Source organism: Morchella importuna (genome assembly GCF_003444635.1).
Source record: "Morchella importuna strain M04M26 chromosome Unknown Morimp01GS018, whole genome shotgun sequence".
NCBI lineage: Eukaryota > Fungi > Ascomycota > Pezizomycetes > Pezizales > Morchellaceae > Morchella > Morchella importuna.
The window spans coordinates 745,657-770,893 of NW_025763415.1; the positions used below are offsets into that span (position 1 = coordinate 745,657).

The 25,237-nt window shown below is 46.3% G+C and overlaps 5 protein-coding genes across 5 annotated transcripts; 2 read left to right on the top strand and 3 right to left on the bottom strand.

Annotated features, from left to right (window-relative positions):
- Nucleotides 1-3,355: 3,355 nt before the first annotated feature.
- On the bottom strand, nucleotides 3,356-5,583 carry LAJ45_06361 (uncharacterized protein; the record flags this gene model as incomplete). Its single annotated transcript, XM_046115925.1, has 5 exons — nucleotides 3,356-4,270; nucleotides 4,352-4,896; nucleotides 4,996-5,085; nucleotides 5,201-5,393; nucleotides 5,560-5,583. 5 exons carry the CDS (start codon nucleotides 5,581-5,583, stop codon nucleotides 3,356-3,358), a joined length of 1,767 nt encoding a protein of 588 aa, XP_045971034.1.
- A 5,029-nt stretch (nucleotides 5,584-10,612) lies between these two features.
- On the bottom strand, nucleotides 10,613-12,274 carry LAJ45_06362 (uncharacterized protein; the record flags this gene model as incomplete). The annotated part of the gene is made up of 2 exons (XM_046115926.1): nucleotides 10,613-11,842; nucleotides 11,966-12,274. The coding sequence occupies 2 exons, from the start codon at nucleotides 12,272-12,274 to the stop codon at nucleotides 10,613-10,615; spliced, it is 1,539 nt and encodes a 512-aa protein (XP_045971035.1).
- A 3,787-nt stretch (nucleotides 12,275-16,061) lies between these two features.
- Nucleotides 16,062-19,169, top strand: LAJ45_06363 (uncharacterized protein; the record flags this gene model as incomplete). The annotated part of the gene is made up of 7 exons (XM_046115927.1): nucleotides 16,062-16,143; nucleotides 16,202-16,431; nucleotides 16,489-16,806; nucleotides 16,874-16,960; nucleotides 17,012-17,564; nucleotides 17,635-18,884; nucleotides 18,945-19,169. The coding sequence occupies 7 exons, from the start codon at nucleotides 16,062-16,064 to the stop codon at nucleotides 19,167-19,169; spliced, it is 2,745 nt and encodes a 914-aa protein (XP_045971036.1).
- Nucleotides 19,170-20,450: 1,281 nt separating this feature from the next.
- Nucleotides 20,451-23,108, bottom strand: LAJ45_06364 (uncharacterized protein; the record flags this gene model as incomplete). Its single annotated transcript, XM_046115928.1, has 5 exons — nucleotides 20,451-21,274; nucleotides 21,330-21,347; nucleotides 21,398-22,031; nucleotides 22,092-22,795; nucleotides 22,934-23,108. The coding sequence occupies 5 exons, from the start codon at nucleotides 23,106-23,108 to the stop codon at nucleotides 20,451-20,453; spliced, it is 2,355 nt and encodes a 784-aa protein (XP_045971037.1).
- A 1,118-nt stretch (nucleotides 23,109-24,226) lies between these two features.
- LAJ45_06365 (uncharacterized protein) lies at nucleotides 24,227-24,849 on the top strand (the record flags this gene model as incomplete). The annotated part of the gene is made up of 2 exons (XM_046115929.1): nucleotides 24,227-24,344; nucleotides 24,404-24,849. 2 exons carry the CDS (start codon nucleotides 24,227-24,229, stop codon nucleotides 24,847-24,849), a joined length of 564 nt encoding a protein of 187 aa, XP_045971038.1.
- Nucleotides 24,850-25,237: the final 388 nt, after the last annotated feature.

Below are 25,237 nucleotides of genomic sequence, written 5' to 3' on the forward strand. Positions count from 1 at the left end.
CGTCGATGGTGATGCTATTATGAGACTTTTTTGTTTCCGCGCTTTTAGCAAGATACCTGTCGTCAGTATGAGCACATGTTGATTTTCAGAACCGACTCTTTATGTTTTGTGATCCGCAAGTTGGTTGGTTGTGGTTACCAACGTAGTCAGTGTTAGCCTAGCTCTGAATGATATCAGTCAGCTCTTATATATGGTTGTTCTAGTTACTCGTGGTTTCGTGAGTGGATGCGGGCCTACAAAGCCTTTGCTTGATACTTCTCAACAAAGAGGTATACGTATACCCTGGCCATATAAGGGTACCGTTTCTAGTCCTGGGTATACTCTTAGAGATTCGACTTTACGTCTGATACCACTAAGACTAGTGTCCCCAAATAGTCTCCGCACTAGCCGCTCCCTCAAATATTACTTCCCGCGATTGTAAAGCATCGGCGAGTGGTCTAGTGGGTAATACATTGAGACTGCTCGTCAGGCAAGACACCGAGTATTTGATCCCTAGGACCTGGGTTCAAATCGGGGGTGGGAGTAGTGCAGTACGGGGCACAGTACTTTTTGTTGAAATTTATAATGCACTATAGTACAATCTCGCTATAAAGATACGTACAGATAGAATAGAGCCTCCGACCGCAAATACTTATATGCATGTAGTGAGTAAACTTAATCCAAGAGCTTATCAGATGTGTGTTCTGATGTACTTAATATCTCCTCGTCTATTTCCACTCTGACTTTGGATCGGTTGAGGATTTATCCATTTCGCCCTATGGGGATCTGTCTATTCTTCGAATATTAATTAATCAGAGTTGATAAGAGTGGGGTATCTTGATAACCAGCCTTCTTTATCTGTTCCGAACCTCGGAGTTGTTCCTTGTTCAGTTCTGGTAGAATAAATCAATTAATGAGGAATTATTATACTGTTTAGATCATGAGCTATCATCCGTCGCATCTAGGGTTACAGGGATAATACTTCAGCGGATGCATGATGTACCACAGTCAGGACGGGCGCTGCAGTCAGTGACTTCTTGGCGCGAGTGACGCATCATGATACTATGTGGGCGGCAATAAGCCTACATGTATTTACATATACTTGTATCTACGCCTTGTGGGCCAGCCCTCGGGGCCAAAGGTAAGTAAGCCCTTGGCGCATTATCTTGGCAATATAGCATTGATACATAATCTCCCACCGCCCGTGTCTACCCCCCTTCCTTCCCCCATCACATTCACCGTCAACACCTATCACCCCCGCTGTGCCCCCCTCCAAAGGCTTGATAGATGTAGTACACGGCATCTCTCCACCCTGTTTAGTCTCCTGCTCTCGCCGTTGGTTAACCGAGAGCATGGCATTAAACAGGTAGTAGAGCATGTGGGTGGAAAAATCGTAGAGTAGTAAGTGGTAGTTTTTCTTTTTTCTTTTGCTATCGACTCACGATCACCAAATTCCAGAAAAATAGACACAGATAGGAGCGGACTTGCGATACCGTCGAGTGACGACAAGCCAGGCGAATTCCCGAATTTATGGTCTCACCAGCCACCGCGCCCTGTCTTCAATGGCTTGATACACGCACGACATCTCCCCCGCTTATTTATCGAAGGTGATTCCGGCAACAAGGATCAAGGCCGTCGAGCGAACAGAAGATTTGTAGGTGAAAAATCAAAGCTTAAAATATTGGTAAGTTGGTAAGTGACTTTGTTGACTAATTATAAGAGTAAAAATTTATCATCCCCAGCTCTAGAACCCCACTACATCAAACCCACTCCGTAATTGCACACTCTACCTTAGGTAAGCTACTAGTCGTCCATTCCCTGAGAGAACGGCCTCTAAGCAAACACACCTGCGCTTTTAGCCTCGGATTCAACGATTTCTAGTTATCCACCAAACCCCAGCATCTTCTCACTCACAGAGAGGAAACGTCAGGGATGTCTAAACTAGATATAGACCCAAAGAGATAGCTATAGCCACGCCAATTAAACACAACGCAATAGCCTTAACAGAGGCGTCGGGCGGTTTGTAGAGCGAGTGATAACTCATGATGCAACTACACTGACCAAACAACTTCCCTACGATAAGCACCATACCACAAAAACGGGCTTACCCCACCGCCGAAGATAAAGCCCCGATTTACTCCTAAGAAGATCATCCTGGTAAGGAAAATAGTAGCTAAGAAGTCTCCCCTCACTTCGATCCACCTTCCACATCCATTCTTCCCTCTTCCTCCAAGGTTCCAATACATCTCATCTCTCCTCTATACTTTAATAGCAATAGCATTCCCTCATAACAACATCCATCAAGGCCTCTAAGCATTGATATATGGGTTTAAAACACACCGGGGAGCTCAGAGGTCCAACTCGACACATACCAGATACAGCAGCATGAACTCCCACTCAGCACTAATCTCAACTGATATAATCCTAACCACCGCCACCACCACCACCACCGCCGCCACCGCATCACCCACATAGCTACACAGTTCCTCATTAAACCTTATATTCCAGGAATGCTAACTGGCTTCGCATTTGGGAACGGATGCTGACGCCGGTGAAATAACCTTCTCTAGTTGTCAACCACGAGAGCAATAGCATGCGGACCCACCCGGGTCCGGACCCGGGCCAACGCCGTGCTCAGGCAGAGAGGCCACCCGTCCTCTACATCTCTTCGGTTAGGTACACCACCCACCACCCAGATGCCTCTATGTACCCCGCCAAACTAACCCACACCGGACCACCCTCAACCCTCCATCCTCACCCTGTCACCGGATTCTGCCAAGCCCACTTAGCAAAAAAACTTATCTCGCTCTCCCCTGCATGCATGTGCAAAAACAAGCTTCTTGACATCCGTGGGGAAGCTTACCATGGTTCCTGCTAGCTCTGGAGCCTGGGCTTCTAGCTGGGGTGTGTTTCAACATGTGAAGGGATGGGATGGGATGTCATTGGGATGGGTCTAGGCATGGGCATAGAGATCTAGAAGCATTGATATGACAGGCCAGGCAGAAACAGGTTCTTCAATTCGCTGAATTCATTAACAAGTACATTTAACTGTACGTACTAGAGCATCCTAAAACTAACCCCCCAGTAAACCAAGAGCTGAAGAAAGGGGAAGAAAGAAAAGAAAAAAGAGAGAGAGCTCTCAAGACTAAGGGCTCCTGTACTCCGGCTCATGCAATATCTACCATACATAAACTTACAGCCAAGATAAAAAAAGAAGAAAAGAATACCAAGTGTAAGTACAGTACATTTAAACCATGATATATAACACCCTTTCCTCAAAACAGACCCACACCCAAACATATCGTACATTAACTCCTCTCCCCCCTCGGCTCCCAGCGCAGATAAGAAGGCATCCTGCCTATATTATGTAGCCGCTCTACCTCGTCGCATCTCCACTAATCTTCACCGGGTCCGGCGGCATCTCACTCGGTGGCGATCCCGACGGCGCATAATGGCCCATATTTCCCGCTGGCAATTCTGATGGCGGCTCCTGCGGGATATACGGCGCCGGCATCTCGACATAGATCTTCGACTCGTCGCCAATCTCGTGGCGCTCCTCCGTGGCCTTTTGCTTCTTTCTCTTGAGGAGGAAGAGGATTCCGACAAGGACCGCGCCAATTCCCACAAGGCCTCCCAGAACACCGCCCAGTATCGGGCCGAGCTTTGAGCCCGATGATTCTTCGGCTACTGGTGCTGCTGACGCGGATGATGTTGCGGAGGCGGAGGCGGACGCGGTGGCGACTGAGGAGGCGTTCATGCCGGCAAAGAGTGCCTGCACGCCCGTGTCCCAGCCGTTGATGGGGGCCTTGTTTGCGTCCTTCCATTCGGCGACTTTGGTGGGGGCATCGTAGAGGTCTGCGTCGGGGTCGAAGCTATTTGTCCATTGCCACTTGTTGAGGTCAAAGACCTTGAAGGATTCTGTGCAGTTTGGCCCCGACACGGGCGACACGTTCCAGTAGTTCCAGCCTCCAAAGACGATAAAGTGTGAGCCGATGGCCTGGCAGGTGGTGCCGGACTGTGGAACGGCCGAGTTGGGGTTTGTAAAGTAGAACCAGCGGAAGGTTGGTATTGAGAGGATCCAGAGCCCGTTCAGCGTGTTTTTGTTGTAGACGTCGCTGTAGTCACCGCCGTACATGAAGATATCCCAGGACCTGTCGCTTTTGGAGACAACCTGGGCGCAGTAGTTGTGCCGTGGGTTTGGGTATGCTCCGTCTGGGCCATCGGTGCTTGTGCTCTGGTTATACCATGTTTTAGTCTCAATATCGTACAGACGCACAAATTCTAATGAGATCTATATAAAACTCTGAATTAGCTGCCACACACCAACAATCCGCCCCGATCCGTCGCGGGGTAGAGGGAAGTAAATACTCACATCAGGTTGATCACCAGCCTCTGTAGCATGATGTCCCCCAGTGAGCAGCAGCAGACCCTTATCCTTCCCAGGAATATCCAGGTGCATCATAGCGCCCCTATCGTTATCACCCGTCGGGATATTCGTCGTCTCCAACCTCTCATCCAGACTCTGCGCACCATCCAACTGTAACATGCTACTTCTCCACTGATACGGCAGTCCTCCCCACGACCCAAACGAAAAGGCTGTATCCTGCTCCGGAATGCTGACTTGAAAGAGGTCCCACGAGGGGGTCAGAGACTGGGAAAGGTATTCCCAGGTGTCCGATGCGATGTCGTAGCTCCAAAACATGTTGGGGTCGGCGGTTTCGTTCCGGATCGCGGACGTCTCGTTGTTTGTGATGCGGCCGGCGAATTGGTAGAGCTTGGTGCCGTTACCGTTACGCCAGAGGACGCCCCGGGTAGAGGCGGGGACATCGCGCGGCTTGAGGAAGGCTTTGTACTCGATGCTAGGGAGCTGGACAGTGGTGTAGGCTCTGTCGAAGGAGACTGCAATTAGGTAGTTGCCTGTCAAGTGAGAGAGGTTAGGAATTATGAAAAGAATATGAAAAAACTGATACTAGTAATGATTATAGTAATGAAAGAAAGAGACCAGAGAAAACTTACTAATATCAGTCCAAGTGGTGCAGTTTGTAGACGAATAGCATACGTTTATGTCTCCTCCGTTGATCCACATTGTATTATTTATCATTACACCTAGAAAAGCACGAATTCAATCATTAGCCCAGTGTCGATCAATTGTTTATAATGAGTTGTGTATAATATCAACGAAATAAAAGGGAGGAGAAAAAGATCCACCAAATCCACTTACTTGTAGCCCCTGATATCCTACAGATATTTTCGAGATCAAATACCTGTATCTTCTCGCCGGCCCTCTTTTCCAACACAGTAGCAGGTATTGGAGTCGCTGCGGCATTGGTCAAAACACAGACACTGCTGAGAACCAAACCCAGTAGCGCAAACACGCGGTTGTATCCCACCACGTTCGCCATTATTATCTTTGTCTATCGATCAGCCCAAGGCCAAAACAGAGAGACACTTGTTAGTGGAGAGAAATGGTGATCAAGAAGGGAGGGAAAAGGGTCGTATTATCTCTTGGGGGGGGGGGAGGGAAGGGTAATATAAAGTAGGCTATGTAGGGATCAACATGCAGGGAGGCAGAGTACCTACTGGGTACTCCAGTCCCCGGGTCATTGTATTCTGAGCGGCTTCCCCTGTCTGTCAGAGAGTGGTCAAGTATTACAGAGCAGGCAGGTAGAATATGTGTGAGTCCGTCCCACAGGACGCTACATCGGTTGTGATAGGGGGTTGGGGGGCTGAAAGGTGCAGGATGGATTTAGGATGTGCACATTTCTTTTTTCTGCTTTTTTTTTTTTACAACCCCAAGTTTCCAGGTAGAGTAGATATCGACATTTATGCTCAACCAGTAGGTACACTGGACCTAAGACAATAGAGTCAGCAACAGATCCTTAAGCGCCGTTTCATGTGTTAGATGACATGCGATTGTGCATACTGATCTGACTTAAAGCTGTACTCGCGACCAGCAACAAGAACCCGAATATGCAGCTGCAAGTCTTTGGTGTATTTTTGACTTCTACTCCAATGGAAATTGCAGATTAGGACGTGCATTTTCGGGTTCTTGTTGCTGGTCGCGAGTAGTTACCTAGAGCACCTATGTAGGTACACCTAAAGTGTACCTGATGTTAAAGGTAGAATTATCTCAATTCATTCCTTTCGCCTATTACCCCATAGCTTGATTTTGGCGCGAGAATCCCCTTAAGGTAAGCGCAACGAAAAGATTGTTTCTAAATAGGGCCGTTTCACGATACCCAATAGACATGCACAAATTAGAAGCGGCTCAGGTGCAGTATGTGAATCATGGGCAAGAGAAGCTAATTTTGACCAATAACAAAATGCTTGTGTGTTATTTGATTATGTAACCCGAAATTAAGTCTCTTGACGGATAGAGCCGACCTCGAGACGACGCATTTATCCCCGCACGTCGGCCCTAGAGCACATGTAGCTATGCCACTGCCACTGGCAGTTATACATACATCATATGCCAGCAGTGTTACCAATGCGCTTAAGACTGTCAGTTCCCTGCAGATCTGACATTGCAATTGGTTATGTACTCTAGCTACAACTACTTGTGAGAATTCGAAGCTCACCATATTTTCCCCTCTCAAACGACAATACCTTGCCGAGAATCATGTCTATAGACCCCGATATTCATTAGTTCAGTTCTCAAATTTGTCTAAAGCTGACCACACTCCCGATTTCTGGATTGAGATTCAAAGCACATACCTGCTCTACCTCGAGCACATATTCAATGCCACGAAGCTGGTCCAGTGGAGTGAACCATAACGTGGAACATCTACTCGCCTAAGCAGGAAAATTCTCTATTCTCCTAGCTTCCAATCTGTGGGTGAATTGGCCGCATAGGAAGTCTAGATATGCTCACACCTAGGCAGTCTAGGACGTGTTTATGCAATGATGACTGCTGAGCATGAAAGTTTAAACACGATATATAATTACCGATATTTCTCGTTCGACGATGTTTATGTCTAGTCGGTTTATGCCCACTATAAGGCTCAAGGCTGAAGCCATAAAATCAGCAGCAAATCTTTCCAAGTCATAATTATAAGAGATCATAGACATCTTGTAGCAAAATTTAATGCAATTATTTACCTGAGTGGTATGCGAATACACATATGTACTGGTACGTACTTAGGTACCACTTCCTGACACTTGCCACCAAAATCTTTCCCGCAGGCGCCAATTAATCGCCTGAACCTTTTCGGTAGGTAACTTCATGTAGGCGTGTGGCACACAAGTACCCTTAAGGGTTCAGCCAACTTAATTGATAAATAGGTACCCCTAAAATATGGGGATCTCATTATTGAGACTAGAAATGAGAGAAAGCAAAACACTAAAGGGCGATAAATTAGATAATCCCTACCGTTTAGAAATAGGTATGTATATGTATGTAGTTAGTTCCTAATCCTAAAAGCACACCCCCCATGCTGCTTATTGGACTGACTTAGCCGAATTTTTCTCCTCAGTGCTAGTTACTGCTAGAAGAAGGATTGTCCGTTGAGGCACATTTGTACCTGTCCAAAATGTAACACCCGGTTCACCGGCTTTGCCGCAAACTTTCGTCCGTTCGGACAACAAACTAATCGCGTGATAGCCCGAACAATTAGTACAAGATTGGCGGGTTATCGAGCTCAGAGTGCGATGATTACAATAATCACGGATATTCGGTTCCTAAATCCTGGAGAAAGCATAGATATAAGGCATGTTCATTCCTTTCAATCCTTTTCTCAAGTCTGATCGCTTTATTTCCCGAGGTGCCGATATTCCCACGAATGAAGTTCTGTAATTCATCACGCAGGAATGCGTGCTTACATAAAGCTGCAGCTGTTCCTCATGTATGTACCAGATCTTGTACCAAATAAGAATACAGGGAATTGAGCATAGTTCCAGCCCTATCCAGAGTACCTATGCAAGATTAGTTCCGGCGAGGTGTGGCTTAGTTACCAGTTGCAGCAGCGTACTACTATTTTTGGATGGAAGTAGAGGGAAAAGAGGTAAAAATAAAACACATACTATAGGCGAAAAAGAACCCGGGATCAGCGGTTCACCAGTTGTTTGGTGCTACAATGCCCGATCGCGAATTTTTAATCGAATGTCTTGATGGCAGACAACACTGGTTGAGGGCTTCGAAGATTAATAAGTGATATGGGCTTGGACTGACAACAACAATTTGCAGTTTCCCAATCACATGCATAGCCCCAGATGTCTGCCTCTCGGGGCTGTTTATAGCTCGATATTGACATTGTGTCTGTTCTCAAGAGTTTGTAACCAGATGAAAGAGACCCTCGAGGTAAATTAACTCGCCGTAGCTGAGGGTACGTAGAGATGAAAACGTAGATTTAAGATTCTAGGCGGCTCATTACACAAAGGCACATGTAGTTGGATCTATGATGCTTTCAACAATAGTCAGACTATGATAATGGTTGGAATTTAGTTCTCTAGGTCTTACCACATGTCAGGACGTGATAGACGCTACTATCAGGCGTGTGTGGCATCGACTCCCTACATCGTGGATCCAGCTACCTCTGCCATGGCCCGACCACTGGCGAAAGACATGATGGGTGCCTACATGTATACACGTACATGCATTTTGCCCTCAGCTCAAGTGGCGTATGCCATGGTACCTATTAATCCCATTAAACTATTTTCTCCTATCACGAAGCACCTACGTCTATATATATGAAACGCTATAGACATCATGTACCAGAGAATTGTTTCCATAAACCTTAATACATTCTAATGCAGCTAGAGTGTGAGGGGAAAGATCCTTTTAGCCGCTGTTGGAACAAAGGAAGGCCGGAAAGACCCATGGAAATTGCATTTGAGACTCCATGCGCGGTCACTATTCTAACTCGGGCCGTTATTCTTCATTATGCGAATCATTTCTTGACGCGCAAGGCTTATAAATCTTCTGGCGGCTTACACATATGTCGGGTAAAGGGGCTAGCACCCATCCAATCCAAACATGGAAATTGCTGTCCCGTACATAACACAATTATATGTAATGATCTTCATGAGGTTGAGCCTTAGCTTTGCCCCGGGACAGACAAAACGTTAATAACAAGTAAGTACTAAATTCATAAGAATTTATATATTCGCCGACTCCTATATTTCTGAAACACCATTTTCTCTTGGAACATATTCATATACGAATTAGAAAGAACAGTGAGCCTTGATACCTTACTTAATCGAAGCGTGGGTTTGGGAAAAGCTTCCAAATGGAGTGAATCATACACTATCACTCGTTGATGTTTCTCATAGATATAGCGAGCCTCTTTTTCTTCCTTTCAACTTCGAGAAGCGCATACGTTTTCTATACAGATAGATAAGGTATATGCGATAAGATACAACAAATTAACGACAAAAGGGAAGAGATATCATCGCTCGAGTCCCATATTTTCATTAGACCAATCATGCTATATCTGGGGAACTATGTACTATGGGGATAAGTTTATACTCTTCCCTAGGATCAAGTACTACATGTATGTAATTGTATGATTTCATAGCTATGAGTTGAGATATTCCCTTTCCCATCAAGCTTAATTAAGGCCGTCACGGTTAGGATGATCGTAGGTAAATTATTCCTGATGTTATTGAGAAGTTTACAGCTTAGTAAATTACATCCAATACAATTCTAGATCTCAGCTCCTTTAAAATATGATCTTCTCCCGATACAGCATTAGATCAGAAACCTCCCAATTCTTTTGTAATCTAGTCATAAGATATCACTCGATTAGCTAAAACTCTAACCCCAACTGGTCAGGCCGACTTGATGGTGTGCCTTTTGCTATAAACATTGATCGGCAAATTTACGGGTATGCCGTACGAATCAAGCTCAGTAGATTATCTAGACACCTAGCATGAATCATTATCCATAAACTTCTGCTTGGACAGCTGACCTCCAAAAGGATTCAAACCATCCTTGCCTTTAATGCATAGCTATTCCCCGATCTCGAAGTGTACTATACTACATAAATCGAGTCATTGCTGGGCATGTTTACAAGTGCGGCTACAAATTCGCTTTGAACGGGAGTTTAAAAGCCTAGTTCCTTATTGATATCAAATCAAACAAAATCTGATCACCTCGAGACTAACTACATAGGTAGTTAGCTACACCCCACAAAACAAAGAAGAACATTGTGTGATTCGGTGAAGGAGGGACGCAAATAAGTGTAAGTGCATAGTTAAGGTAGGAATAAAACTATTAAGATAAAATCGACACAACTAGGCGCTCCAAATAATGACAAAAAAATGCTGTAGAAAACTCCTATCCGGATCCCAAATGCCGTTCTCAACCCCTGATCATACCTTGTGGCTTCAAAGCCTAAGTATGATATAAAAATAAACTTGAACAAAAGAATAGGTTGATGATATCAGCGCTGCAGGAATATTCAACAATATCCCTCAAAAGACTCCTAATCTTTCAGAGCGGAGAAAAAAAGAGAGAGAAAAGACCATATACAGCCGGTACACAGAAATACAAGCTCAAAAATACCAGAAAGCCCCGGCTTTAGGTATCGTTATGACAACCAAAAACCACCAGGGTAATTTACTCTCCATAGCATTATAGCATTTCAATAGACGTTAAGCATCCCCTTTGCACCTTCCTTAGAGCGGCCTATTAATATTAATAACCCCAGATGTTATTATCTTTCGCTGACTGAGTTTGGCTTCTAGTGCGGATTGGAAGATCGATTGCCTGTACCCGCTGGCCGGGAACTTCGTCATCGAAGTTCAACTCCCGACCTTGGGATTTACGTGTTCCGATACCATCACCAGCGATGTTGATCCCCCCCGTAGCCTGCTCTTTCCCAAACGCTTCAAAGAAACCGCCACTGGGACTATCATTCTCGCCCCAGTGTCCCGAAATATTGTTAAGTGCCGCTTTCCCTTGGGTTGGCCTCTTGACGTGGGACCCTGCTGGGGACTCATCGGCGATCTCGAAATGGGAGTTGACACCAGGACGGCCGATTCCGGTTAGCTTCATTTTCGCGACGGTTTCGGGAGTATCTGTATCTTTGATCGAGAAATGTGTTTCGGAATCTTTGCGGGGAACCATCTTTTTTGGAAGTTTTATTGGCTCTGGCTTCTCTTCATCGTCACTCCATCCAAAGTGCCTCTCGTCGTCCTTGCGATGCTTCAACGGCCTTTTCTCGGGAGTAGTGAAATCTTCAAAGCCCCATGAAGAAGAATGATTTGATTGCTTCGTCAATGCGGCTTGAGCAGGTAATGGTCTCTCTTCGGGTTCATCGGTGAACTCAAAATGATGGTACTTTTTGGGGTCGAGAATAACGGTGCGTTCTACATTCTTAGGTGTCTTATCGTTTTCGCTGCCGATCTCAAAGGTACGCTGCGCGGCGAATCCATTATTTCCTTTACGAGCGACAAATGTTTCAGGCTGTTTCTGGATCGGTTCGCCGTTCTCGTTGGTGCCGATGATTTCGACAAGATCACGGCTTGGAGGTTTCGCAGAGCCACGAGGGGCGATTGCCGGGCCCTTAATTCTCTCTGTATCATCCTCCTGAGGAGTGAAAAGCGACAAACTACGATGTGGATCTCTTGTCGGGTTTGTGGTGGTGCTGCTTGCAACGGAGGAAGCTGAACTTTTCCTTGTTCCGGCGCGTGTCCTATTGCCGTTCCCGTTCTGCACAGCTACAGGAGCAGGTTTAGGTGCGCCAGGAGCATTTGTAGTACCGACCACTGAAGTTCCCACGAGCTTACACTGGTCGCGACCGTCTTTGATGGGCCAATTGCGCCCGTTACGACCAATAACGCCAATCTGCTTTAGAAGGCATGACTGGTCCCAGTAAAGACGGATCTGCTTGATAAGCCCATCTTCAAAGTTGACGATGTGGATCTAACATGAAGCACAGATATTAGCCCCCATGTCAGTGCACGATGCTTTGACACCTCTAGTCGCAAGCCACCTATGCAACCGGCTCACACTTAAATAATCATTATGAAACATGGGGCAACGTACAATTGGCACCATAACGACCTGGTCGGCCAAGAAATTATCATCCAACGCAGGTAGATAGTTACCCCCACTACTGATGAATTCCATTTCCGTCTCCATTTCCAAAACTAGCGAATCACTGTTCTCGATAGCAGAGAGCGGCTTTTCGATGCGCTTCTTGAGAAAGGTAGGCTCGCGAGTGAGGTACTTTAATATGTCTTCAGCAGAATTGATAGTGATGAGAGTTGTGATGAAATGCATCGATGGCGACTCAAACAGCGCTTTTGAGTCAGGAGAGGCTAGAAACCTCGTGTAGACTTGTTGGAGAGACATGAGATGATAATCTTTCGGAAAACAGTACTCTTACTGAACAATAGCTGATTTTGGTTTATTGCTTAAGAATAGAAGGTATTTCAACGCTTTGGAAAGCGATCAAAGGATGAGATAAAAAAACCAGACAGGGGCTTCAGCCAAATCGTTTTTATAAAGAGCTGCAAAAGCTGCGATTGTCAAGACAGACCAGCTGAAGGGATGAGCGAGTGCGATAGAATCAAGCACAAAGCGGTGAAGAAGTGAACAGCTGGAGAAGAGAACAGGGAAATGGGCAAAGAAGGAGGGGCGATGAAGGGATGAAAAGAATTCGGAAAGGAGGGATTAGAAGTAGGAAGGAGGAGGTGAGATGGATGTAAGGAAGCTGTGATGTCCAAGGCAAGGGTTAGGGATAAAGTGTGGAGGAGATCCCCATGTATTGCCAAGCTGGACTTCTCCAAGATACATGCAGGTACCAACTGCGACAGGAACCAACTCCAACTCTTCCATCCACCATCAACCCCGCTTGCATACACAGATTCCTGCATGCGTGTGTATTCTAAGGGCTAATTCTGTTAATCCACCACCTATTTGCTCTCCTTGTGCATCGTACAGCATTTCAAGGAAGATGGTTGAGCAATAATTTTTGGATACACACATGTACAGGGTAATAAGTGATCAGACAGAACGCCATCAAAATACGCGTTTGCAGGCAAAATTGTGGCTAGGCCGTCCGATGACTTAATACCCACCGCTGTACATACCTTAAGCGTTCGTGTATGCCGCGTCCGGAAGTAAAAAACAAAATAGATTTCTTCTTTCCTTTTTTCTTCTTTCCCTCCTGATTTCGAAGGACCGCCAGGGAATTCCCGAGACCTACTTCAATCAAAATAATAAAACAATAAACCACCTATCCAGGACTAGTTTCTGTCCCCCTGAGAGCCGAGTCCAAAGCCTAAACTCGTGTGATGTGGGATGCAGCCCAACAGGTGCATATATACCCCTTCGCTTACAGGAGGGAGAACCCCAGAATGTATTTCCTTAAACAAGGGGTTGGAATCTTGATATCGATTATCTGAGGTACTACCACGATATGGCACATAGTGACATGGAAAGAAGGCTCTGTAGACCCACAATGAAGCTAAGGTGTATTCTGGCGAGAGATAGATACAGGTCGTGGGGTGCACGACGAGTGAGAGAGTATGCAGAGTGATAAAACAGTAGAGTGACAACATCCAATTTCCACGCAACGACTGCCAAGAGGCCATAGCGCCTGCTGCGGGTTTTACCGGGGATCGTGGGATGAAACCGAGAGCCTAGTTTTGAATTAAAGGAGCGAGAGTCCCGGAAGCTTGGTTAGCTTTAGATTTAGATATTGCCAAACCGTTAAAAAGGGAAACTACATATACATTCACGTATATATACATGTATGTATGTATTCTATCTACAAGCACCTATTTTCCCTCCATTGTAAGCCTTCAAAAGCCCTCATTTTTGAGGTACAGACCGGCGCATGTTCTCGACCTGAAAGTTTCTATCCGGTTGTACTTTGGTTTTGGTTGTGGACAGGATGCTAGCGCTCAAATATCCGAAAACAGAATGACTGCGCCGAGAACAAAAACACGCCTCCAAAACAGGAAAAAACCAACAAGTATGTTCCGAAAGCAGAGGAACGTTAGGCCATAATAAGTTAGCTACTGAGCAGCCTACGTACATGACCCGAAACGCGCCTACGAAAAGCTCATAAAAAATCAAATTGAGGACTTACTAGACAAGTATTAAGAATTTGGTTGAATCAGAAGAAGGCGGAGTAGTAGAATTTGTATTTACCAACTACCAGCGCCCACATCTGTACTAGTTTGGTAACGATAGCAACGCGATCGAGTGATATTGGATGAGTATGTAGGGCAGCATGCGCCATACATGTACATGTAATTAATGCTGAGATAATTCGCGCTAAGCTATGGAAAAACTTCAAGGCAGACATTCAACACTAGCGCCCAGGACGACGTCCTAATAAGCATAAGTCTTCGTATTCATCCTCGTGGCAGAGCACCCTACGTACTTACAAGTATGTGTTTTACGAAAGCATTTCTACAAGTGTTGCCGAGACATGCTTACGCGGCGTTCCCGGAGGTCCGGCACAGACCAGTTTATGCTTGACTGACTGATTGGAGGAAGTTCCGCGGGGAGCAGAGTATCAGTAATACTATTTCATGGACAGTTTCGATTCACTACCAATATACCAAGCTTTGATTGCTCTACAATACGCCCAATACGGGCAAATGACTATCTGGCATCACCTTGCCTGACAAAGATCTACCCGCCCCGGGTATTCGAAGGGTTTTCTAGTATTTACTTGTCGTGGATACGGTATTCTACCCTGGTAAGTAATTCCACGAGAATCTGTCCGACCTGTGGGTACTGGAACGACATCAATGCAGCTTATCTGATAGTTAACCTAGACACATCTATATCTACATTAATGTACCTATATAAGCTGGCCCTTTGTTCTATTTACCTTAACCTTGGAGGCGGAGTGCCTCAACTCACCACGGTTTGGGTGCATATGCGCCAGCATACCTTACATACTTTATTACCTTGTCCAAAGCCGGGTATTAGCAAATGGTTGGGTCTTGTTTCCGCCGAGACTCCGAGGTGATGAGTGCCAATACCGATGATGAAAAATAGAGTACGTATGTATCTCTTGGTGTGGTTTGAGCCCCGATATCGGACTGTGAAGTGAAAAAGCAAGCGCCCTTGTTGTCTTAATTTTGGCCGAAAAAAGATGACTGCGGGGCGTTTAGAATACTCGGGCGGAGAAAATTCGGTTCTTTCGTTTCCTTTGCCGATAGAACCACAAGCTTGGTTTTGGGTCTCTTATATTAGCACACTTTCTACAATGAGTGAAGGGAGCGTAAACTATTCTCTTTTTTTACAAGTAATCTATTTGACCCAGACCTACTACCAAATTTGTTCACAACCGAATTTGTACTTACCTAGATGCCAATGACCCATTTCCCAATCTGATACGGTACCAGGTTAAAAACGTTATATCTAGGCCGTCAACCGGGACAACCCCTAGTGGACAATGTTGTTGGATGTTGGTGCACTTACAGCGTGAGGTAAAATTATTGTAGAAGTATGGGAAGAGTCCTATTGGCTTGCCCAGCCATAGAAGCCCTGTTTTTAGACCCCTGTTTCTACAATAATTTTCCCTCTCGCTGTAGAGTACTGTCGTTCACGGGGTATTGGTAGATACTGGGTATTGGCGAATTACAGGTAAAAGTTGGCTTGGCTGTCTCTTTTTTGCCCTGTCCGCCATCACCCAGTATCCGCCAATACCCCGTGAACGACAGTACCTACATTTCCATCTAGTTGTTTGTGTGCATCAAGCAGGGGTAGATGGATGAACGTGGATCGTCATGTAAGTATGCACAGTTGCGTTGCGTGCGCGTCTTACGGGAGGCGCAGTCAGTCTTGCTCTTTTCGTGTGAGGGCGAGACCCTTCTATACGTCATACGAAGCGACCTATCCCCGATAGAAAAGTTAGAATAATAAATAAAGAGCTCATCAAAGAACCTACACCAGCACACAGAGGTCAGGTTGATATACAGGGTGAGAGATCTTGCTTTAACCATTCTACTACATATACTCTACCCTTGCGCTTCACCCGTTCGACTTGAGGAGAAAGAAAAGTGGCTTTATCTTTCTGTGCTTTCAGCCGCACAAAGCTTCGGCATCTCATCTGCGTACAATATAGTCAGGCATCATCATCAACAATCCGTTAAGGAACACCCCATTGTTCACCATGGCACACCCCGAGATCTCTAGCCTCTCGATTAATGATGGAGCGAATAGAAACAATATTTTGACGGGGAAACAAGAGCACTGTTTGTTTCCAGTTCTACTTATTTACCCCGCTTTAGCATCACAGCTGACCTGAGATAGATTTAAAGCGAGAGCTTATTGGTACCCAGGTTAGATTCGAGATTGCAGAGCTCAACTCACCGACTGCGCTTCAGCGCTTCGGCGCCCCATTTAGATCACCACTTGGAGAGGTTGCTCCCGTGGATAGTGAGCTGCCGATTCTCAGATACATTTTTGTACACCATGTTCGAAAATTCCCGTTTCTCAATCAAGCGAAGGAGAAGGAGTTTTGGCAAGATCGACTGCAAGTGGTGAGTAAAAATTGAGCTGCTGGTGGTCGAAATTTGATAAAGTTAACGATGGCATAGTTCCTTGAGTCGTTTGCAAACAAACGCATCTCCTCATCCGAAGATCGACTCGAAGAAACCAAACGTCGCAAACTCGCCCTAAAATGCGAGAAGCTTGTTGAACTAATGATGAACTCTGGTATTCCAACAGCTTCTGGATATGAAGAACGAGTAGGATTCGAAGAGATTGAGGCAGCCGGTGGAGCAGACAGAGCAGCTCATGAAGGCGGTCTATTGATAAATGTACCAGAAGGAAACTGGATTAACGGGTGGGACGTGAATATTGCTTCTGTGAGGCAAATAAGTGTTAAGAGGACCGTTCGACATCACATACATGCTGTGCGTAGGATATTCTGCGCCAGAGTCTAAATAATAATTAAAAAAAAATACTAATTTTGCTACATAGGAATTCCTTCTTCGCACAAAAAGAGTGAATCAACCTGATGTTGTAGTAGGTCGCAGATACGGCGCTTTTGTACGGCTGCACAAAGAGGTAGGAAAATGATTTCTTGAGGGGTTGCTGCTAGATGCTAACGGTCTATAGTTGCGACAAGAAATTCCAGGAAAGGTTCTCCCACCCCTTCCCCGCAAATCCCAAAGCTCCTCTGCATCCGCCTATCTTTCCCAGTCTACAGGGGATGACCGCTCCTCAATATCTTCCAATTCAAGTTTGACATCTTCGTCAGGCGACTCACATCCTAATAACGGGAACGGTTCAAAATCACATGCCCGTTCACAATCCCTTGGATCGTCTCTAGGGTCATCACTTGGCCTTAGTAGAAGTCGAAATGCATCACGAAGCTCTCTTGACCACCCTCCTGTAGAGCTTTGGCGCGAAAACCAGAGAATATCATTAAGAGCTTTCCTGAGAGCTTTGCTGGGAGACGAGCAGATTGCTAAGAGTAGAGCAATAACAAAGTTTTTGCTTGAAAACCCGATCACCTTGAATGCGGAGGAGAGAGTCGACGAGGAAAGAAGGAGAGCGATGGATAATATCCGAATCGAAGAACAGAGGCGGTTCTATGAGATTGCAAGACAAAGAGCGAGGGAATTGGACGTTTATATGGAGAGCTTCCGACGGGAAATCGTTGAATCAAGTAATTACCCATTCACTATCTTGAACTCCCTATAAATATCGTACAATACTAATGGAGCTTTTTCATAAAGATGGTCTCACAAAACTTTTTGCGGAGATTAGGCAGAAGGATAAACTTGCAGACCTCTCTATCCAATACAAAAAATTTGCTGAATGGCTCCGTATCGAAGTGGCGGCAACAATATATCATCTATTTCTAGCCGAAGACAACTCCAGCGAACTCTTTGCACAAGGGAAGAGAATACACTCACTGATTCCTTATACTGTTCTCAAAAACGTTATCCGTATCGCCAATCCTGCTGCCGTTATGTCTGGTGTTCTTGATCTATTCTTGGCCACACCTTTTGGATCAAGATCATTGATGCAGAGAGTTTTGAGTATGGCGATAGGAGATGGTATCAAACAGTTGCAGAAAAGCATCGATTCGCTAACTTTGGATATCGCCGATCCGGTCCTCTGCGCCAAGTTGAAAGAGTTCACCGAGGCAGATGAGGAGGTTAAACAGCAAATTAGAGAAGATGCAGAAGAAGATCGCGTAGATATCATCGTTGCCATCCTCAGGAGCGAGTACATTCAGCCCGAGCTAGAATCAAAGCAGATTGAAACAGTTTTCAATGCTTATGTTGCATGGAACAACGCCGTCGAAAACGTCCAGGATGATATGAGAGCATCCGCACAACTATTTGCGCATCTCAAGCAGCTACTCAAATTGTATACCCGCCAGCGCGATAAGAATATGATGCTGGAAATGATCGGAGAACCAGTAACATTGCAGTTGTTTAGAGATCTGTTCACAATCTTCTATGAACCCCTCATTCGCGTTTACAAGTCTGCAAATGTCTACAACTCTGTCACCGATTTTTCAATATTCATCGATGACATGATCAAGGTTGTGGAGAAAGCACAGAACCAGGACATGTCTAGCGATCCGAATCAGACCGTGCAATCATTTATAGACCTCTGCGCAAGGCATGAAAATAACTTCTATAAGTTTGTTCATGAAGTGCATATACATGACGATGGATTGTTTGAGAATCTCATGGGATGGCTTGAGGGTATTCTCGGTTTTCTAAGGAAGGGTCCCGCAGGAGGTGCACTTGACATGAACGAGTTGATGAGGCACGCCGTTGAGACTGGTGTGGTTGATGGCGTTAAGGCCAAAGATGAGATAGACCAGTTGATCAAATGGCAGGCGAGAAGGAGAAAGTGGCATGAGGACAAGACGAGACAGAAGATGGCTACCGCTGGTGAAGACCAATCTGCTTGGTTATCCACTGGACCCGAAAACCAGTTTAGCGTTGGTGATTTTGGCATTGCGGATGTGTGTACCTAAATACCGTTCCCTGTTGTGGTAATTTTATACTGACTCGCTTTAACGCAGGGTGATCTCGATGACCTCAATAACGTCGACGACGACGAGCTATCCGGCGATGAAAATGAAAGCGACGACCAGGCAGACCCAATTGAGGCCGAGCGAAGGAAACGGAAGAAGAAGCAGGACCATCTCAGGCGAAGAGCAGGCGAGCCCATAAAACCGGTGGTTACGGAGGTTCCGAAGCTGAAGGAGCCCTTTTTGTTGCAGTTGAGGCAAGTATTGGCTGGCTAGGTTAGAAGGCTGGACTTTCTTTCCTCTAATAGAATACATTGGCACTTTTATTAATGACTCAATGGAATGGGCAATGATGGGAGTGTGGGCGGTGGTACTTAATTCGTGTATCTTTATTTATTTCTACAAGCTGTTTCCTCTCTTTTTCTTTTCCTGCCAGTCTTATGTGCGGGTTGAGGTAATCAGTATCCAAGCCCAATGATCAATTCCGGCCACCAACCAGCAGCAGCTACGGGATTAGACGAGACTAGGCTAGATAGGTCGCAATTTTCGTCCACGAAGCCACTATCAGTAAACAAGTTGCCGAGTTCCCTATTAATATAATGTCGAGAGACACCACAAAATACGACTTGATCCAACAGAGTTGGACCACAGACCATGTACAGAACATTAGCTGCACCGGCAGTGGGTAAAGACTGAGTATTTGACTGCTACACGTAGCCCCCAGCAACCTAGAATTGACATAAAAAGTAGTTGGGGCGGATATACTGTACTCTCACGGCTCGTTCAAGATCAGCCTTCCCTATCTTACCTAACGCCCATCCAATTACAAGCAGATGTGTGGATGATGACACACGTGCATGTAGAACGAAGTGTGGCGGCTTACGTGGGCTACATTGGTTCACCACAGAGCGGTATATGTAATATGGACATACGTTTGTTTTACAATGATACAGGCAAGGGAAATGGCACCTGATAAAGACTGCCGATGAAGTGGATAGTTTGGGATCACCGGGGATGAAGGTTGACGGGAGAAGAACCTCAGAGCCACACGCCAAGACACGATTGATCACCCATGACCCACTAGTAATAATTGTAAGGAAAATCAATTGCAAAGGTAGTTAAAACTAGGATACAAAATCAGCAGTAGCTTTTCGAAACTCGAGACACATAGGAATGCGAAGTTAGAGCAACAAAAGAAACATCAAACGAAGAGAGAGAAGAAGAACAACAAATAGATAACCACCATCATTAACCGTACCTACCCCCCTTGCCCCGTGCCAGCCACTCTTCCCGCGCCAGTTACCCCGTACACATTTTTTTTGTATGAATAGCAAATATTGGAGTATTTATAAAAAGAATTTGTCCTTTGGACAAAGGAAGAAGGAAAGAAAGAAAGGAAAGGGGGTTGAACAGATAAATTGAAAAACGAAAACCAGAAGTCAAGAACCGATAATAATAATAAAAAAAAGCCTTGAGTAAACCCCCATGGACGAAATGATGAGTGTCCCGTGAACTATTGCCATTGTATAAGGGTTATATCTTATATATGGGCGCTCTCTAGTAATCCAACTCCTCAACTGACTTCTTCTCTCCTCCACCAGCCGCATCGAGATCCATGTAACTTTTGACGCTTCTACCTAAGACTGCAAGTTCGGCTTCGGGTCCAGTGGAACCACCAATTGAACCTGACCTTCCACTAGGCCCGCCAGTGCCTTGTCGAACTTCACGCATATCTCTATCTCTTCTATCCCTCTCCCTCTCCCTATCATTCCTATCAGTGGGTCCGCCACGCCGACCAGCATATGGCGCATATCTTTCTCTGCCAGGAGGTCCACCGACAGGCAATATAGTACTGCCAGCTCCAAGCGGTAAGCGGTTATCTCTTCTCCTCATAGGACCTACGCCGTTTCCATCGCGGCGGGGATCCGAGGGGAGACCAGCACCACCAGGACCCCCGTTGAGGTGGCCAGGTATGTATTTGTCACCTGCGCTGTGGTGGCCCTGGAAGAATGCTGGGTTGAAGTTGAAACTTGCTGGTGGCTGGAAAGCGCCTGCAGCAGGACCACCAAATCCTCCTATTGGAAGCATAGGGAAACCTCCTCTACCACCCTGCACTGTCGTGAATCCACCTTGACTATTCTGTTCCAACTTTGGAGGGTGGACGCGGCATGGGTCGAGAACGTAACTGTTGACCAGGGAAGCCTCAGCCTCAACACCTTGAAGCCACTCTGAATGTTTCTTATCCAAATGCTTTCTCCAGAATTCTTCGGCTTTGAATAACTTTGTGCAGCCCGCGACTTTACATCTGTACTTGCCTTCGTCTTCCTGTTTCATACTTTTCATGATCTCTTCTTCCACGGCCTCATCGATTGGCTTTCCCCCTACTTTCTTGAGCCTTTCCCTGTAGTCCTCGTCATCTGGGTGGGGAGGACTAACAAACATTTCCAGCTTTTCCTGCCATGTCTTGGTCCAATTGATTGTCCTTGTTTCCGGCACATACTCACTGGACGGGGTGGGGCGTCTAGTATGCCCACCAGGACACTTTCTGGTGAGTTCATGTATGGAGTCGGATGAAGACACGCAGTAGATACAGAAAGAGAATACGCGGCGGAGGTACTCAACGCCCAGATCAATGGTCTTTTTCTGGATTTTGAGCTGGACTTCTCCCTCAGCGCCCTCTTCACCTTCTTCTTCACTACCCTCTCGTTTTTCCCTTTCCCCACGGCCATATTCGTCCACCTTGTCTTTGATCATTTCCCATCCCTCATACCCATTCATATCATTTTCGTCACAACGAAGTTCGGATTCGAACTTGATAATGCATTTTTCGACCAATTCAGCCTCCTTTTTGATGTTTTCAGGCATGCTCATGGCCTCATTTAAAACCTTTCTCGTCCTAGCATTTGGGGGACCATTGTGAATTCCCACATGGCACATAAAGTCACCATGAGTATCATCATGGATACTTTTACCATTCAGAAGCTCGACGGTAGACTCGTCAACAGTCGCAGGTTCAGAAGTGGGATCATTGGGATCAGTGGGAGATAGTAGAATGAAGCCAATGCGGTGAAACTTTTTCAAGGGGTTGGGGTCGGACAGAGAGACGAATTGAAAATTGGGCAGATTGCTGGCAGAAAGCTAAATTCATTCGTTATGTCAGCACTTGTCACCGGATATTCAAGTGCAAGTGGAACAAACCTCTTCTAGTTGCTTCCTGCTGACTGTGGGGCTGATTGTCTTGATCAACAGAACGGGCTTTAAACCATCATCCTCGATTCCTCTATTTACTTCTTCGATCTCTTCGCCAGGATCGGCACCAGAATTATCGCCCTGTTTTGGGGCGTGGTTGCCGCTTTCTCTGTCGATACCATCTAATGCCCCGTTCTCAAAGAGAACATTCCACCTTCTCCAGGCACCTTTTCGGTACGCTATAATCTTTTCCTTGACAATCTCTTTCTCACCGGCAACATAGCGTTCCTTAAACCATTCATCATTCTTGTGGGAACTTACAAAGCTCCTGGCAAGGCGCGCCTGTAGCTCTTCTTTGTACTCCTCGTATTTTTGTTTAACCTCTTCCTTCCTATTACTACCAGGTTCACTTGGGTTCTCCTGGTGGTACCAATCAGAGAAATAATTGAAAGCTACTTGGTAGTCCAATTTGTGTGGGTCAAATAGCATTGGGTTCGCAGCAATACTCTGAGGTGGAACGTATCGATCAATAGTACCAGGCTTGGCCCCTGGGATTGGGGGCATTCCAGGTGGATGGTGTGGATAGGGATCAAATCGTGGGCGCGAAGGAGAGCGCGAGCGGCGGGGTTGAGGAGAGCGGGGAACATAACGGTCGATGTTTCCAGTCAACATCGGGGGCGGTGATCGAGAGCGACGGCGATTACGAGGAGGCACTATGCAAAAATTCGTTAGCAATTTCCCTAAAAATGAACTCCCACTTAACCCGCATTTCCAGAAGGCCAGATTTGTTGCTAGGAAGACAGAATGCGATCACTGGCGAAAACAAGAAAATTGAGAAATAAGAAACCCACCAGGACTCCTGCCCCTGCCTCTCCCACTGCCATATGGCCAGTCACCATCTAACCTCTCCGGTCTCTCGGCTAACCGACCGTAGTCACTCTCCATGACAGAGCGATCCCGACTACCGCGGCTCCTATCCCTATCCCTATCACCGCCAGCATAGCGGTCGTTGGTTAAAAACGACATTTTTAGTAGTCACGAAAAGGGCTCACGGCGGTCAGCCGTTGCGAGGATTTTTAGTTGTCGTAAGACGCGAGAAACGCGACAATGCTGTGGTCGAAGACTTTGATCTGTGTACGTGCCGAGACATGACCGAAACCGTTAAAAAAGATCAAAAAGAAAGGAACAAATGTGAAGGGAAATGCGAGCGAAGTGGGGATAAGAGATTAATCAAGAGAGGGTAGGTGAGATAATAGTTGGGTAAGGGGGGGGAAGAAGAAACAAGGGGGAGTAGCGAAGAAGTAGGATGTGTGGAAGATCAGAGGAAGAAGAGCAGGAAAAAAAGGTAACACACGAGAAAAAGAGAAGAAAAGAATATAGAAATGCGAACAGAAAGAAGAGAGATTTTGGGAGGCTAACGATGAGGATTGCTATTCTATAAATGGATTGAATAGCGTAGTGGATGTGGCTGCGATGGTTGTTGTGATGAGCGTTGAAAGAGTGTGGTGGTGGTTGTGGTTGTGGTGGTGATGAGAGGGTGAGAGGATGGATGGATGATGGTGTGTGTGGTGTGGGTAAGAATATCAGGGAAGGGGGAAAGAAGATGGAAAATGAGACAAATGTGAGCTGACAGGTTGTCCTGTGAATCTTCTGCTGCGTGTGGAGAACTGCAGACAAAGCTCGCGCACGCACCACGGAGTACCAAGGGCCACATAACCCCCAAACGAGAAGATCATCAGAAAATCCTCAAACAGATGTGCTCTTCCACCCAATTCTAATTCCGCCTCAGTGCCAGTACATGGCAGTGGGACGTGGCTAATGCTGTACCTATTACTATTTCGGAGAAAAGTTTCAACGGTATGACAGGGTCAGCTCATGTTGTGCACTGTGGCTTGAGAAGCAGCAGCACGTCACCCCAAGGCCCTGCAAACTCATGTCCGATCCCCACGTCCGATATTCCGGGTGCGCATCTGGTTTGATCGTTCTCTCTTTTCCTGTTGTCTCCAGAGCCCATGTAGAGTCTACAAGTATATATATAATCAAACCAATTCCTCCATCCATTCATTTCTCTCTCTCTCAGTACTGCTCTGTTTCACTGCACTGCAAGTGAATACCTCAATCAAGCTCTTACATCGACAACTACCATGTCATTCTTTCCATACGTCCCCTCCATTACCCTTCCCTCGCAGGTCTTTAGCTCCCCTGTAGTTGCAATTCTCCTCCCAATAACACTCGGCTCAGCCGTTGGATACGCAACCCGACGTATGGCTTCAATCCAAACCTCAGTTTCGTCCGTAGAGTAGCTACTAACACCCCTCCAGCAAAGGCAACCAAGCAGGTCTATGCTGCCATCCGGCAGCCCCCCCTGCGTCCACCCGCCTGGGTCTTTGGCCCCGTCTGGACGGTGCTTTACGGCACCATGGGCTATGCAGCGTACCGCGCGACGACCATCGGGCTCGCACACCCCGACCCCTCCATCCGCAGCCTGGCCCTCGTCGGCACAACAGCCTACACCACACAACTCGGGCTGAACCTCGTGTGGATGCCGCTGTTCTTTGGGTTGAGAAAGCCTGCTCTGGCGCTGGCTGATATCGTGGCGTTGACAGCGAATGTGGGGACGCTGGCGGCACTGTGGAGTCAATGGGATAAGACGTCGGCATACCTGATGGTGCCGTATCTGGCGTGGTTGAGCTTCGCGACCTACATCACGGCCGGCGCTGGAGTGATGAACAATTGGGATATCTCCCGTGTGGAGAAGCAGAACTAGTTCGGTATTTGGGGGGGGGGGGGGGGGGTGACTAGCTGCCCTTTTGTGGGTTTGGTTTGTCTAGATATTTTCTTGGCTGGTGTGATACCCTGTAGTTTTACGTTTGCTTGCAGCAGATAGAGAAACGAAACGAATTGGATCCTCGAGAAAGAAGTCTGGTATATCTCGATATTATCGCGTGATTACGTGTAAAGAGCACGCCTCGGATAAGAGGATTAAGAGCATGTGAAAGAACTAAAGGATGTTTCAGCACTTCCTCTACAACTCCATGCACATAAATACACTCGAACTCCAGTCTCGCGCTATCAGCATGACCAATCACGCTACCCGTGACACCCATTCAGGGCCCACCACCCGAGTGACCGCCCATGCACCAGCCCTAACCCTG